At 40.2% G+C, this 13966-nt stretch overlaps 1 protein-coding gene and 1 pseudogene across 2 annotated transcripts in view; one reads left to right on the top strand and one right to left on the bottom strand.

The window, feature by feature from the left end:
- Window positions 1–9793, bottom strand: part of PTPN22 (protein tyrosine phosphatase non-receptor type 22) — a 59451-nt gene extending 49658 nt beyond the window's left edge. Inside the window, exon 1 of one of the 2 annotated variants that reach the window (XM_069601089.1) lies at window positions 9050–9793. In XM_069601089.1, the coding sequence (XP_069457190.1) occupies window positions 9050–9136 (87 nt within the window). In that variant the 5' untranslated portion in view covers window positions 9137–9793. The remainder of the gene's footprint in view (window positions 1–9049) is intronic. The other variant, XM_069601095.1, reaches the window with a different exon arrangement.
- LOC138446416 (large ribosomal subunit protein uL1 pseudogene) overlaps window positions 1–13966 on the top strand; it is a 94137-nt pseudogene that overhangs the window by 51430 nt on the left and 28741 nt on the right.

The following is a 13966-nucleotide window of genomic DNA, read 5'->3' on the forward strand; positions in this document are numbered from 1 at the left end:
ATTGTTTAAATGGAACCCAACAACACTAAAGGAAAAAATTTAATATAGATTTTTAAACTAAAAAGTAATGCATATGAATTGCAGAAATTTTAGAATATACAGAACCCATAAAAAATGATTAAAAATCACCTTATCTTTAACCCTCAGAGTTAATTATTCTTAATATTTTGAAATATTACATTCCAGCCTTTTATTCGCATGTGTAAAGAAGATGGGCTCATACTGCCCGTAGGGTTTTATAACTTGCTCTCTTTAGTTAACAGTTTGCATTCTTCTGCATTATTTGTGGGCCTCCCTGGTGGCTTAAACATTAAAGAATCCACCTGCAGACTCTTCTATTGTATGAGATGCAACATAAGTTACTTAACCCATTCCTTTATATTCTTAGACATTTAAGTTGCTTTCAATCTTCCTAAATAATCCAACAATATTACAATAGGTGGCCAGAATCAATATAAATATCTTTTATTATTTCCTTCACATGAATTCTTAGGAGTGTTCAACAAATTTGCCTGTTTTTTTTTAATCCATATAACAAAATATACATCAGAACCAGTATACAAATTTTGTCTCCAGAATGTTATAACAGCAATGTTTGAGACCAGTATACCAGCCGTGTAGAAGACTGCATAATTCTAAATGCTGGCCAACATAAAGAGTATGATGTTTTAAGTATAGATGCATTTGGTAGGTAAAATGTTATTAGTTATATTTTATTTGAATTTCCCTTTGCAGTTTCTTCTCTCCAAAACAGTTTTTAGAAGGAAGAAAATACACTGTAATCGCATCACCCTACCTATATGAAACTGTGTTCCTGTTTCTGTATGCACATCCAGTCTTTGAACAAATACGTATAGACATCCAACAAACTCATATATGCATATTTAGCACACTTGCCGTTCTCTAAACTCACTTTTTCCACATGATCATACTTTTTTTTTTAAACACGTGCTTTTTAAATCAAGATGCCTCAACTACCTCCGATGTGGAAAAGAAAAAAGCATCTAAGGAGTTTTAACCATAAAGGAATGCATCAAATTGACCAGCATGAAACATATAACCAAGCCTTAACCCATATTTAACACAATGGCTGAAAAGCACATGTAATAAAGCCACAGTTGGTTGTAGTAGTTGACCAAAGTGAATACCTATTCCCTTGTAAATTATCAATGATCGGATTTAAAAAAATACATTAAAGGAAGAGGATGATCCTCATTAAGTTTAGAAGAAGGAGAATAAAGTCACTAGTGTCCAGAAAAAAGTGGTGAACACCACCCTGAGGGTTCAAACAAAGAGATGAAGACATTGTACACCATCACAGTTGAGGTCACTAAAATCACCATGCTCATCAAGCAGCTTTCTTACTATCATTGGCTTCTCATGTAAGTTTCTCTCCAAATTCAGAGAACATGGTGGCCAGTCAATGCAAACTTCTATTCTGACAATAATTTTTCTCCACCCAAAATCAGTAAATTGGCATTCTTATTTTTGGTGAATTTCCTATGTATTTGCCTGATTCTGATCAACTCTCAGTGCACTGACAAAATTGATTTTTTAGACCAAAAAAGCTAAAGTCAAGGCACTGAACTATGGTGACTCAAAATAGTTACTACTACCCTAAGTGACTACTTGGTCTCTCTCAGTGCACTCTGTGATCACAACAGTAATTGCATATATTAAACCTTGGCAGAATTCATAAAAATGGGACTTCAGTGGTCTAGTGGTTAAGACTGTGCTTCTACTGCAGGGGGCATGGGTTTGATCCCTGGTCAGGGAAGCTCTGCCTGCCACACGGTATGGTGTAAAAAAAATGCTTTTAAAAAGAATTCATAAAAAATGATTAGAAAAAATGAAGACCCAGCTACATGCAACTAAATGAATTTTAGAAATACAATGTAGAATGGAAAAGGAAAATATTAAAAATGTATATTTGACATTTTATTTACATAGAATTCAAAAACAAGTAAAATTAATCTCTATTGCTTAGTGATATATGGGCCTTGAAGCTATGTAAAACAAAGGAAAAAATAATATTGTGATAGTGTTTACCTCTAGTCAGGTGGAAGTTGAGGGGAGTTATGATCTGGAAGGACACCTAAAGGATTTCTGGGGTGTGGGCAATGTTCTATTTCTTGATCTGAGTGGTACTTGTATAGATACCTGCTTTATTACTAATTGTTAAACTGTATGTGTGTGTTTAAAGCACTTTCCTGTGTATATTTTATATTCTACAGTTCTCTTAAGAAGTTGAGTGTTGTGCCGTGCTAAGTCACTTCAGTCATGTCCGACCCACCAGGCTCCTCTGTCCATGGGATTCTCTAGGCAAGAATACTGGAGTGGGTTGCCATGCCCTCCTCCAGGGGATCTTCCCGACCCAGGGATTGAACCTGCATCTCTTGGGTCTCCTGCTTTGGCAGGCAGGTTCTTTACCACTAGCTCCACCCGGGAAGATGGATGGATAAACGGGAGTGGGGAGATGTGATGGAGACCAAGAGCACAAACTCAAAAGTTAAATAGTTTTATTTCAAATCTGAGTTCTACAACTTATGATCTCCATGACATTAGCTAAGTTGTTTGTTTTCTCTGACCCTCAGTGTCTACGACGTAGCAAATACTATTCTAGTTGTTGAGGATATCAAGATAAGCAGAAGTAAATCTGAGCCTTGCCTTTGTGGAGCTTCAGTCTGATGGGAAAGCAAACATTAATCAAATAACAACACAAACTAATGTATAATTGGAACTGTGATAAATGCTTTGAACACTTTACTAAAGCTGGAGACTGGGGAGAAACTTTTGAAAAATGACAGATGTTGCTGAGGGCTTATTTGATTTATTTAGGGAGGTCAAGGAAGGCTTCTCTGAGAAAGTGACCACCAAATTGATAGCTGAAGAATTATGAGGTGTTAAGTAGGTAAAGAAGAGAGTGAAGGAATATTCAAAGCAGAGGTAACAGCCTGGGTACAAAGTCCTGTGGCAGAGAAAACATAACAAGGACAAGAAACTGAGCATGCTGTAAAAAGCTGGAGAACTCGGCAATAGGTCCATGTGGGACTTTATTAGTGTTCATTACAAATGGCTCTTTGGGAATTAAATAAGGCTCTGTTCATGAAGCACTCAAGCAGAGAGTCTGGAACATGATTCAGTGGGTTAGCTATTATGGAAAATACACGAACAGTAAGTTTATATGAGGAAATGCAGATTGAAAATAGTGATGAAAAGTTTTCAGGCTTGGAAATCAAATAAACAAAAGTAACATAACAAAGTACTCTTTTACACTAATTAAATTTAAAAAGTAAAACATGATTTTACTTGATGTAGTTTAAGTATAGAGGCTAAGAGGCCTTGGGATCAAACATATGAGAGTTCCAAATCCTGGTTTTACTATTTCAAGGATAAGATGAAGATAATTATTTCCTCTTGGGGTTGTTGTAGTGATTAAGATCATATATGGTAAACCACTTTGATAGCCTAGCATATGATAAGCAGTCAAAAAATTTATCTATTACTATCTTTTTTAGATATTAACTGAGACTAGTTCATGAGTCGCTAAGTCGTGTCTGACTTCCCAACCTCATGGACTGTAGCCCACCAGGCTTCTGTGTCCATGGGAATTCCCAGGCAAGAATCCTGGAATGGGTTGCCATTTCCTTCTCTAGGGAATCTTCCTGACCCAGGGATCAAACCCCGGGCTCCTGCACTGCAAGCAGTTCCCTGCATTGCAGGCTGATTCTTTACCTACTGAGCTACCCGGGAAGTGCTGGTGGTAGAGAATATGATAAATTCAGATACTGTAAGTTAAAAAATACTCTCTCGGAAATACATCTGGCAAAACTTAACCAATTAAATGCTAATACTCTTTGGTCCAGTAGTAACACTTTTGGGCATCTAGCTCCAGGATATAATCCAAACAAAGGGGAAAACCACATGGACATCTATTGCAGTGATATCAATAATCATGAAAAATGAGAAATAACCTCAATTTCCAACAACAGAAAAATAAATTATTTGGGTGCCTACCTCATGTCAGGCATTTTATATATTTATTCTATTCACAGAAATTTTGCAAAGTGAATAATATTTTTGTTACCACTTTTTTTTTTTTTTTTTTGGTGGGGTGGCCGTGTCTGTTCTTAGTTGCAGCATGTGCGATCTTTCCGTTGAGGCATGTGGGCTTATGGAGGAGGAAATGGCAACCCATTCCAATATTCTTCCCTGGAAAATCCCATGGACAGAGAAGCCTGGTGGGCTACAGTCCGTGGGATCACAAAGAGTCAGATAAGACCTCGTGTCTGATCATACATACAGGCTCAGTTGCCACGAAGTATGTGGAATCTTAGTTCCCCAACCAGGGATGGAACCTCTGTCCGCTGCATTGGAAGGCAGATTCTTAATCACTGGACCACCAGGGAAGTCTAGTTACCACTTAGGTTCTTTGTTCAAGGTCACATAACTAATAATAGGCAGAATGCAAATTTAAACCCAGACTTATATGACTCCAAAGTTGTCACAAGAACAGCAAGACTGCCTTAACTCGAAAGTAAATTCCACCACTTACTATCTATGTGACCCTGAGCAAGTCAGTTAACCTCTCTGGGTCTCAGTTTCCTCATCCATAAAATGAAAATAATAACAGTGCCTTCCTCAATAGATTTAAATGAGTTGACATATAAAAGTGTTTAGAACAGTTTCCATAAGAGGTATAAAAGTATTAGCTATTACTTTATTATATTTTCATATTATCAAAAGTCATTAATATAGATTTTAGTCAATATGATAATTTTGTTGCAGTAAGTGAAAATATGAGAATATAAAATAATAGCTATGTGTATAATTACAATGATATGAAAAGCATCCTATGAATGGACAAAAACTAGAATTTTTATACCCCCTAAAATTTTCTTTGTTGAGATGTGGGTACTATGGTGAATTTATTTTCTTTTAACTTGTAATAGCATTGTTTTATAAAAATGACAATAAAAGTTTTATATTTTTTGAAGGATCTTTAAGAACTTTTCAATAGTATGATTACATACTGCTATTTCTGCCATATAGAAACTATGCCAACTAGGGATTCACCTTTAGGCTAGGTTCTATGAGGGACTCAAAGTTATTGGCTGAAGCAAGATATTATTGCATAAGGATTAATTTCATAGACTCTTATATGACAGAGGTTAAATTTGATGTCTATGACTGAGCAGCTGAGTGAACTTAAGCCAATTATTTAACTTCTTAGAGCCGCATTCTCCTTATCAGTAAGTCAGAGATCAGAACTACCTCATAGGTTTTTTTTTAATGAGTAATAAATAAGATAATGGATGTGATGTTTCCTTGACATTTCACCAAGACTATCACAATTATAATTAAATATTTAATAGAGTAATTAGTTGTGTAATGTCTGCCTCTCTAAGACATCTCTAATGTCTTATAAAGATAAGCTCCGCTAAAGCATGGAGTATCACAGAACCAGTATCCAGCACAATGTTTTGCACATAGTAAGCACTCAATAAATATTTGAATGAAGGCATGAGAACCTTATAGGAGTGGTCTCTTCCCTGGTGGCTCAGATGGTAAAGCGTCTGCCTACAATGTGGGAGACCTGGGTTCAATCCCTGGGTCGGGAAGATCTCCTGGAGAAGGAAATGGCAACCCACTCCAGTACTCTTGCCTGGAAAATCCTATGGACAGAGGAGCCTGGTAGGCTACCGTCCATGGGGTCACAAAGAGCCGGACACAACTGAGTGACTTCACTCACAGTGATAGTTTCAACTACAGAAGTATTATTGAGAGACTTCCCTGGTGGTCCAGAGGTTAAGACTGCCAGTGCAGGAGACAAAGGTTTAATCCTTGGTCTGGGAAGATTCCACATGCCATGAGGGCAACTAAGCCCAGGTGCTACAGCTACTGAAGCTCACATGCTCTAGAGCCCGTGAGCCGCAACTACTGAGCCCACATTCTGCAACTTCTGAAGCCTGTGTGCCCTAGAGTCTGTGCTCCACAACAAGAGAAGCCACTGCGATGAGAAGCCAGAGCGCTGCAGCTAGAGTAGCCCCCGCTTGCTGCAACTAGAGAAAGCCTGAGTGCATCAGTGAAGACCCAGTGCAGCCAAAAATAATAAAAATAAATAAATAAAAGATAAATAAAAATTTTAGACAACAACAAAATAGGAGGATTATTGAGTTTAGCCTTACCTTGGGAAAAAGACCTTGGCATGAGAAAAAGACCAAAGCAGCCCAGTACCGGCTCTAGCTGTCATAGCAGGGCTTTGTGCGCTGCACAGAAATACTTGACCAAGGGGGAAGTGGGGACTGACATCTAAGCCATGAACCAGTGGGGGCAGGGTGTACAGAGTATCTACCTGGAAGTAGAGATATCTTTCGATAATTCCTGCAGAAGTGAAGTGAAGTCGCTAAGTCGTGTCCAACTCTTTGCAACCCCATGGACTGTAGCCTACCAGACTCCTCCATCCATAGGATTTTCCAGGCAAGAGTACTGGAGTGGGTTGCTATTTCCTTCTCCAGGGGATCTTCCCAACCCAGGGATCGAACCCCGGTCTCCCTCATTGTAGGCAGACACTTTACCGTTTGAGCCACCAGGGAAGTCAATTCCTGCAGAGACACTCCCATTTAGGCCAGCAGTGGCCATGTGTCACAGAATCAGCCCTCAAATTTCAGAAACATCAAATCCTGGGAGAATATATTCAGAGCTGAAGATGGAATGGGGACATGACCAGGTGGAAAGCCTTCCTATTGAAGAGCAGTATTTACCTTGTCCCAGCCAGCATCCTGGCCCCTTTCACCACCCCCCACCTCCCCCTAAGCTACTCTTTCTGGTATCTCAGCTGAACATTTAGGTGGGGTTGAGGGAAAGACTCTGTTTTTCCACTGGAGGACATGAGTCAGTGAACAGTGAGGTTCCACTTAATCACGACCCAAAAACAAGGTTCTCAAAATTAGGAGCTAGAAAAGCAAGGAAGTGATTAATATAAAAGTCAGGAGAGTGATTATTCCTTGGGCAAAGCAGGGTAGGGTGGGTGTGGGGGCAAAGGTGGGGGCGAGGGATCTGATGAGGAAGGGACACATGGAGTTCTTCTGGGGCTGACAGTGTTCTGTTCTTTGACCTGAGTGGTGGTTACTTTACAATTATACTTGGGTTTTATGTAGTTTTCTAAATGTGTATTATCACAATTTTAAACAGCTGGAAAAAACACAAACTATAAAAGGTTTTTAAGCAGGGAAAAAAAAATAACCAGATCACTTGGTGGTATTAAAAGATCACTTGAGTGTCAAATGGAAAATTGAAGGTAGGGCAAGACTAGAGCAGAGAAAACAGGAGGTGAGGTAGCTGCTATAATTTGGTGAGAGGTTATAATGACTGAGCTAAGAAGAGGTAAAATATCAGAGAGGTAGTCTATATTACTTTCTAAAACACAACCAAAATAAAACAGAGGCTGCCCCTGCCCCCTCAGCTTGCTTCTTACCTCTCTGTATTGGAGATATTTGGCTCAGGAGTTCTAGCCGAGGGCCAGGTACATGTTTAAGACACATAGGCCAGGCTTTCCACCTCCCCTCCCTCCCTGCTAATTCTACTAGAGGGATTCAGACTGTCTGGCCAGTGGGAACTAGAGTGTCATTTTTCATGATACCACGGTATTATCGAAGTTGAGCTGACACAGGGGTTTCTATCATAATACGAGATCACATCATGATATCTAATCACTCAAGAATCTGCAGAGTGTTTTCACATCTTACTATCTAGTCGAGAAGATCCCTTGGAGGAGAGCATGGCAACCCACTCCAGTATTCTTGCCTGGAGAATCCCATGGTCAGAGAAACCTGGTGGGCTACAGTACACAGGGTCACACAGAGTCGGACATGACTGAAACAACTTAGCACGAACACATCAGAATGTTAGCTCCATGAGGGCAAAGGTTTTTTGTTCACTGCTATCTCCTTGGTGCCTGGAACTAGATACATAGCACGTGCGCAATAAATTTACTGAATGAATGGTCACATTTAAGTATTAGTATTGATCTTTAGCCATCACAATAATCTTGTGCAGAGAGTTAGGACATAAATTATTATCCCTGTTTCAGAACTCAGAAAATAGAGACTCGGTGAGATTAAGGAACATGCCAAGTAGTTGATAATTTGGTTGATGACAGTCATGATTTAATTTTAGACTTCACACTTAAATTCTCTTATTTTTTCAATATCCTCACAACTGAAAAGGTAAGGTTTGAAGTTCTTACAGAGCCGAAACACCAGCTGGAGGTATTCCAAAATACATGATAAGTACTCTCAGACATCCTATGTCATCTGATGTGCTGGGTTATAAGATGAATGAGGCTGACCCAGTTGCCCCTGCATCAATAAGCACCGTTCTGCTGGAGGAAATACAGTGTCCCTCTAGGTAACCAAACCTTAAGCTACCTTGTGCCTATGTTTCTCTCCATCTCCCTCACCTTTCTCTACTCTCCATCCTAGCCATTCCACCTCTCCAAGCAAAAGAAGATTAAGGAAACCCTGTTCCTGTAAAAGCACATGTTCTCATATTTTTTCTTCATTTAAAAAAAGCAAAAATGAATATGGCAGAGAGTAGTTAGGGTGCTCTTCAAGAGTTTTTGTCATCCAAATGGAACCCACAGGAGGGTTCCATAAAAGCATAATGCTCCATGAAAAGTTAGTCTTGGTTTCTTTTCTCTTGACATTAATTAAAATTAGCTGTTTGAAGCATAAACCCAACTCACATACCTGGGAACTCCAGATGTTCAATTAATATCATATTTATGCAACTGGAATTATGTATGTCATCTATAGGAGTCCTAGTCAAAGTCTAAGAACTAGCAAGGAAAAGATTTAAAACTGTATTTTGGAGAGAATAACTAGAATACACACAAACCACTTAGAGAAATCAAACTTTTAGGTTGCCTTCTTCCCCTGAAAGTTCTGAAATTCACTTTATCCGACGAACAACTTGATCTATGAGAGTTGAACCACTGTCATCAAACAGTCTTTGTAAATAGTCTGAGAGTGTCACACATAGAACTTACCAGAAATTCATTAGCAAACTCCTCTTTGTTACTTTTCCTGTGTTGTGCCTCATCCAGGAACTTCTGCAGAATTTCTCTTTGGTCCATACTGCAGGGGAAGAGAGACAGTCTACGAGTGGGTTAAGGGAGGGCATGTCAGATGTGTGTCATGGCCGAGACAGCACTGAGAAGCCACTGAAGCTGCTTGAGCAGAGCATGTTGAAGGCTGTGGTTTACTGACTTCATCACAAGCCCTAGAGGAAATTAGTATGTAACCAGCCTCTGTGGTCACACAACAAAGCCAGCACCCTCACTCCTGGGCCCTAGCGCCTTCCTTCTCAGGAAAGCAACCTGGTTGCAGTTCAGGTTTTTAACAAACAAGAGGGTAGCTAGAACACAACGTATGTGTGGTCTGCTTATCTCTGAGACTACTCCATTCCATCGCCTGTAAGCAAACGGCAATTATCTAGAGAAAAGGCAGAATTACAGGTTTCCTGGATGGTTTCTGCCACCTCTCATTTCCCCTGTTGACACCTTCTATTTCCTCATGTCCCAAAAGAACTCCGTAAAAGTTCTTGTGGGTCCAGAAGAGGAAACAGTTTGGAGACACTGTTTAGAGTTAAGACACCTTCTATAGCTTTCTTGTCAGTGTGATCAGTGGCAAACGTCTGTCCATCAGAGAAGGCATTTTTGTTGAATTTTTGCTTCTGCCCTATAGACCTAACTCTCTTTCAGATGAAGCAAAGTCAGCTGCTTCTGAGAGTCTGTGTCTCTCCCAGGGCTGGGGAAGTGCTCACCTCCAGTAAGGGAAGTACAGCTTTTCAGGACCCCCACCCCCACCTTCCAGCACTTTCTGAGCTTCACTTGGTTTCTGGATATAAAGACTAAGAGCCCTGGCCTACACGGGATCCACGAGCACAGTGGCCCCCATGAAGAGGACCTGACCAGGAAGCTGACACAAAATCCCCTGTGTTCATGCTAGTAAAATATGAGAGAGCAGAAAGAGAGTAACCAGGCAAGAAGGGGTTGCCACATCCTCCTCCAGCAGATCTTCCTGACCCAGGGATCAAACCCAGGTCTCCTGCATCTCCTGCAGTGCCAGGTGGGTTCTTTACCACTAGTGTCACTTGGGAAGTCCCAGTAAAATATGAAGGAACAGAAAAAGAGTCAAATCAACCACTTTGCTGACAGTAATACACCTTTTAGGGCAGAAAGCCTGAAGAACTATTTCTAGAGAAGATATATATACTCTGCAACCAAAGCCTGGAGAAAAGCCATTGATTCTGGAAGCCACACTGTTCAGGTAGGGTTTTGGCCCTGATAGGGAGGCTGTTCTAGAAAAAGCTCCCATGTATCAGCTTACATGAGTTCTCTCCTCAATGGGTACAAGCCTACCCAAGCGTGTCTCATTTGGTGTGATAACGAACCAAAAATCAGTATAATGTCTCTATTTGAGGACAGAAGATCAGTAAATAAGATGTTAACAAAATGAGTCTGAAATAATCGTGAAGAAGATTTGGAAATGTGCTGTTGGAACTTCCTCTATTTGCTATTAGCAATCCTTTCTGTTTTGCAACATTATTCAAACTTTCTTTAGGAAATGATTCTGAACACTATTTGGCTGCAACTGCTTTATTGAGCCTCATAACAGGGAAGGAAAGGTCACTGAGGTATCTTGCTTACAGGCAATGTGAAGTCAATGAAGAATTTCAGTTTAGGTCCACCTAATAAAATGAACCGTATTTTCAACACTTGTTGAGAGCAGAATGTCAGAAGAGTGTGTAATTTCCTCAGTTCTGTCTCACCACCACAAAGATTTCAAACAGCGGACCAGTGTTACAGCTCTTTGTTACAGCTCAGAGTTTTATTTATTCCATAAACAAAGGATAGTACATCCTCAAGGCCTCAATCCTTCTTGGCTTCCTCTGTTTATCTGTTTTATCTCCTCCCTGCTGAGCCTGCCCTATGCAAATTAGAGCTAGCCAGGAAGGGGGCCTGTTTGTTTCACGGGAGGTTCTCAGTCCAGTCCGTGGCTTTTCGTTTTTCCATTTTCGTGGGCTTTTTCCTTTCTTTGTCTTTTAGCCGTCAGCATTTTGGACTCCTTTTTCTATTCTAACTACGTAGCAAGAGTTCAGTTCCCTTCAGTCGCTCAGTCGTGTCTGACTCTTTGTGACCCCATGAATTGCAGCACACCAGGCCTCCCTGTCCATCACCAACTCCCGGAGTTTACTCAAACTCATGTCTATCGAGTTGGTGATGCCATCCGCTGTCGTCCCCTTTTCCTCCTGCCCCCAATCCTTCCCAGCATCAGAGTCTTTCCACTGAGTCAACTCTTCGCATCCAAGAGTAACAGTTCTTAAATTATTCCCCACTAGCTTTAAATTTAGAATTTCTTGCTGCTCTAGATAATACAATTCAATTTGGCTTTTTAAAAACAAAAATATGGGGGAACTTATCTTTGTATTGGTTGTACCAGGTCTTCACTGCTCCTCCAAGGCTTTGTCTCGTAGCAGCGAGTGGGGTCTAGCCTTCCTTGTGGCGCACAGGCTTCGCATGGCAGTGGCCTCTCTTCCTGCAGAGCCCAGGCTCCAGGTGCACAGGCTCCAGTGGTTGCAGCGCTTGGACTCAGTAGTTGTAGCACACAGGCCTAACTGCTCCGGGGCATGCAGAGTCTACCCAGACCAGGGATAGAACCCATGTCCCCTGCACTGACAGGCAGATTCTTATCCACTGTACCACTAGGGAAGTCTGGGGAAATCTTAAAGACAAAATTTCAAGTTCACCATGACTAAAACCATGTGAAAGTACACACATGGCTAAATGAAGACTAAAAGATTAAAAAAAAAAAGAATCAATTGAATAAGTGTTGGGATTAAGGATGGTTTTTAAAGTTCTTCTTTTAAAATTATCATACCATTTTTTAAATTAGAAAAAAAAAACCACCCTTGCAAAAATCCATTAATCTGTTCAAAAAATTTATTGAGTTTCCACTGAATGCTAAGTATTGGACTATATTAAGGGCTGCATATACAATAGTGAACAAGCCAGAACATGATGAAAAACAATTAACCAGTTCATAAAGCATCTCAGAACTAAAGATATAGATTTAATTACTGGTAAAAATTAAAATATTCTGAATGAATTTGCTTATTTGCAAAGTAGGAAAGAATAACCCTGAAAAAAAGTGATTTCCTATATTTGGACAGCTGAGAGACCTACAGTTACATAAACTCTGTGACCTTAGAATGTCTTCACTTCAATCAAAATCAGAACTTGACTGGTAAAGTAACAGACAGACAGCTCATAGAATAAAATTTACATCTACTTTCCTTGAGCCCATATTTCAGAATAATCCCTTTCTAACTTTATTCTCTTTTTAGGGAGGGATAAGATAGAGATAAGAAAGAAAATAAGAAAGTCAATAAGAAAGAAAAACTTGCTGAGATCCAACGTATGAGGATCTGAAAATAGCGTCTTAGCAGAACTGCAGATCTTTAAAACCAAGCAGCAATGCTCAGGATTCTGTTCCACTCTCAAACCAAAGATATAGAAATATCGTGAAATAACTAAACCTCAGAAACCCACTTAGCCAAAAGGCCATTTCCTGAGCAGACCACTCAAGCAAGCAAAAAACAAACTGAAGGTGAAAACAAAGCACTTGTTTTATGTTTAATAAATCTAGGTTACTACTTAATTGTTCACACTTCTTTTTACAGGTACTGGAGGACAATAGGAGCATAATTCTTTTTGATAACAATTCTGTTGACTCATTTGTATCTTGTGGGTAGATCAAGAGCTGGTGAAGGAAAACAGTCATTCAGCAAAGATTAGCAAATATCTTAAAGAATCGAAGAGTTTTTACAATGAACCACTTAAACCAGTCCAGCATAAACCCTAAGTGAACACAACAGTTCCATGCAGTAAAAGAGTCATAAACACTTTATCAGAACCATCAAAGGCGGGCTCAAGTGGAAAGTAAAACTGTAGCGCCTGAAAAGGAGTCAGGAAGGAACATCTCACTGCTGCCTCACCTGCTGCTGGTATTTGTTCAGAAGAAAGATGACAACAGGGAGGGGCGTCAATCACTCTGTCACCTGTTCCGACCAGAGGGGAATGTGCCAGTTTAAGGGGAAACATCAGTGTCATGGGGATTGGGAGTTAGAGGACAAAAAATCTTTAACCAAAGAGAATATCAGTGAATCATTAGGACAAGATAAACTAGACAAGAAAGACATTCCATTTTCTCAGAACATCCTTCTCTCTGAGGAGGCACGTTTTACCTTGAAAAGCCACTTATTAGTCTCGGCTTTAATTTCACTACTCCTGCCTTCCCTTATATCCCAGGACCATTGATCTTATATAGCCTTTGCGTATCTGTGAATCACTCAGTGCTTCATAAGCATCTTCTTGGTTACCATGTCTTTCAACTTCAACTTGTCTTCTCTGTTCCCATGTATACCAGCATCCCCATTTCACATTTGGATTCCTGCAGTGATAAGCTCTTAGTCCTCTTCCTATCTGTATCTTCCCAATCTAGTATCTGTTGGTAACTAAGGCTGGATAAAAGTTAAGACTCAGGATTTCCCTGGTGGTCCAGTGGCTGGGACTCCATGCTCCCAATGTGGGAGGCCCAGGTTCGATTCCTAACAGGGAACTAGATCCCACATGCCATAACTAAGATCCTGCACACCACAATGAAGATCAAAGAGCTTCCATGCCCTAACTGGGACCTGGCACAGACAAATAAGTAAATTTTTTAAAAAGTGAAGACTTCTCTTTAATGCAGAACAACAGAAGTCCTTACTGATAGTCGATGGGAACCAGTACAGCTTCCTCAGATTGTCACCAAGCCCTTCCTCATCAAATATCCCCAACCAACCTATCCAACCACATCACGCTAAGACTTTGTTCATTCTACGGCCATACCTTTGGCTGCTG

The sequence above is a fragment of the Ovis canadensis genome, chromosome 1 (genome assembly GCF_042477335.2).
Source record: "Ovis canadensis isolate MfBH-ARS-UI-01 breed Bighorn chromosome 1, ARS-UI_OviCan_v2, whole genome shotgun sequence".
NCBI classification, from domain to species: Eukaryota; Metazoa; Chordata; class Mammalia; order Artiodactyla; family Bovidae; genus Ovis; species Ovis canadensis.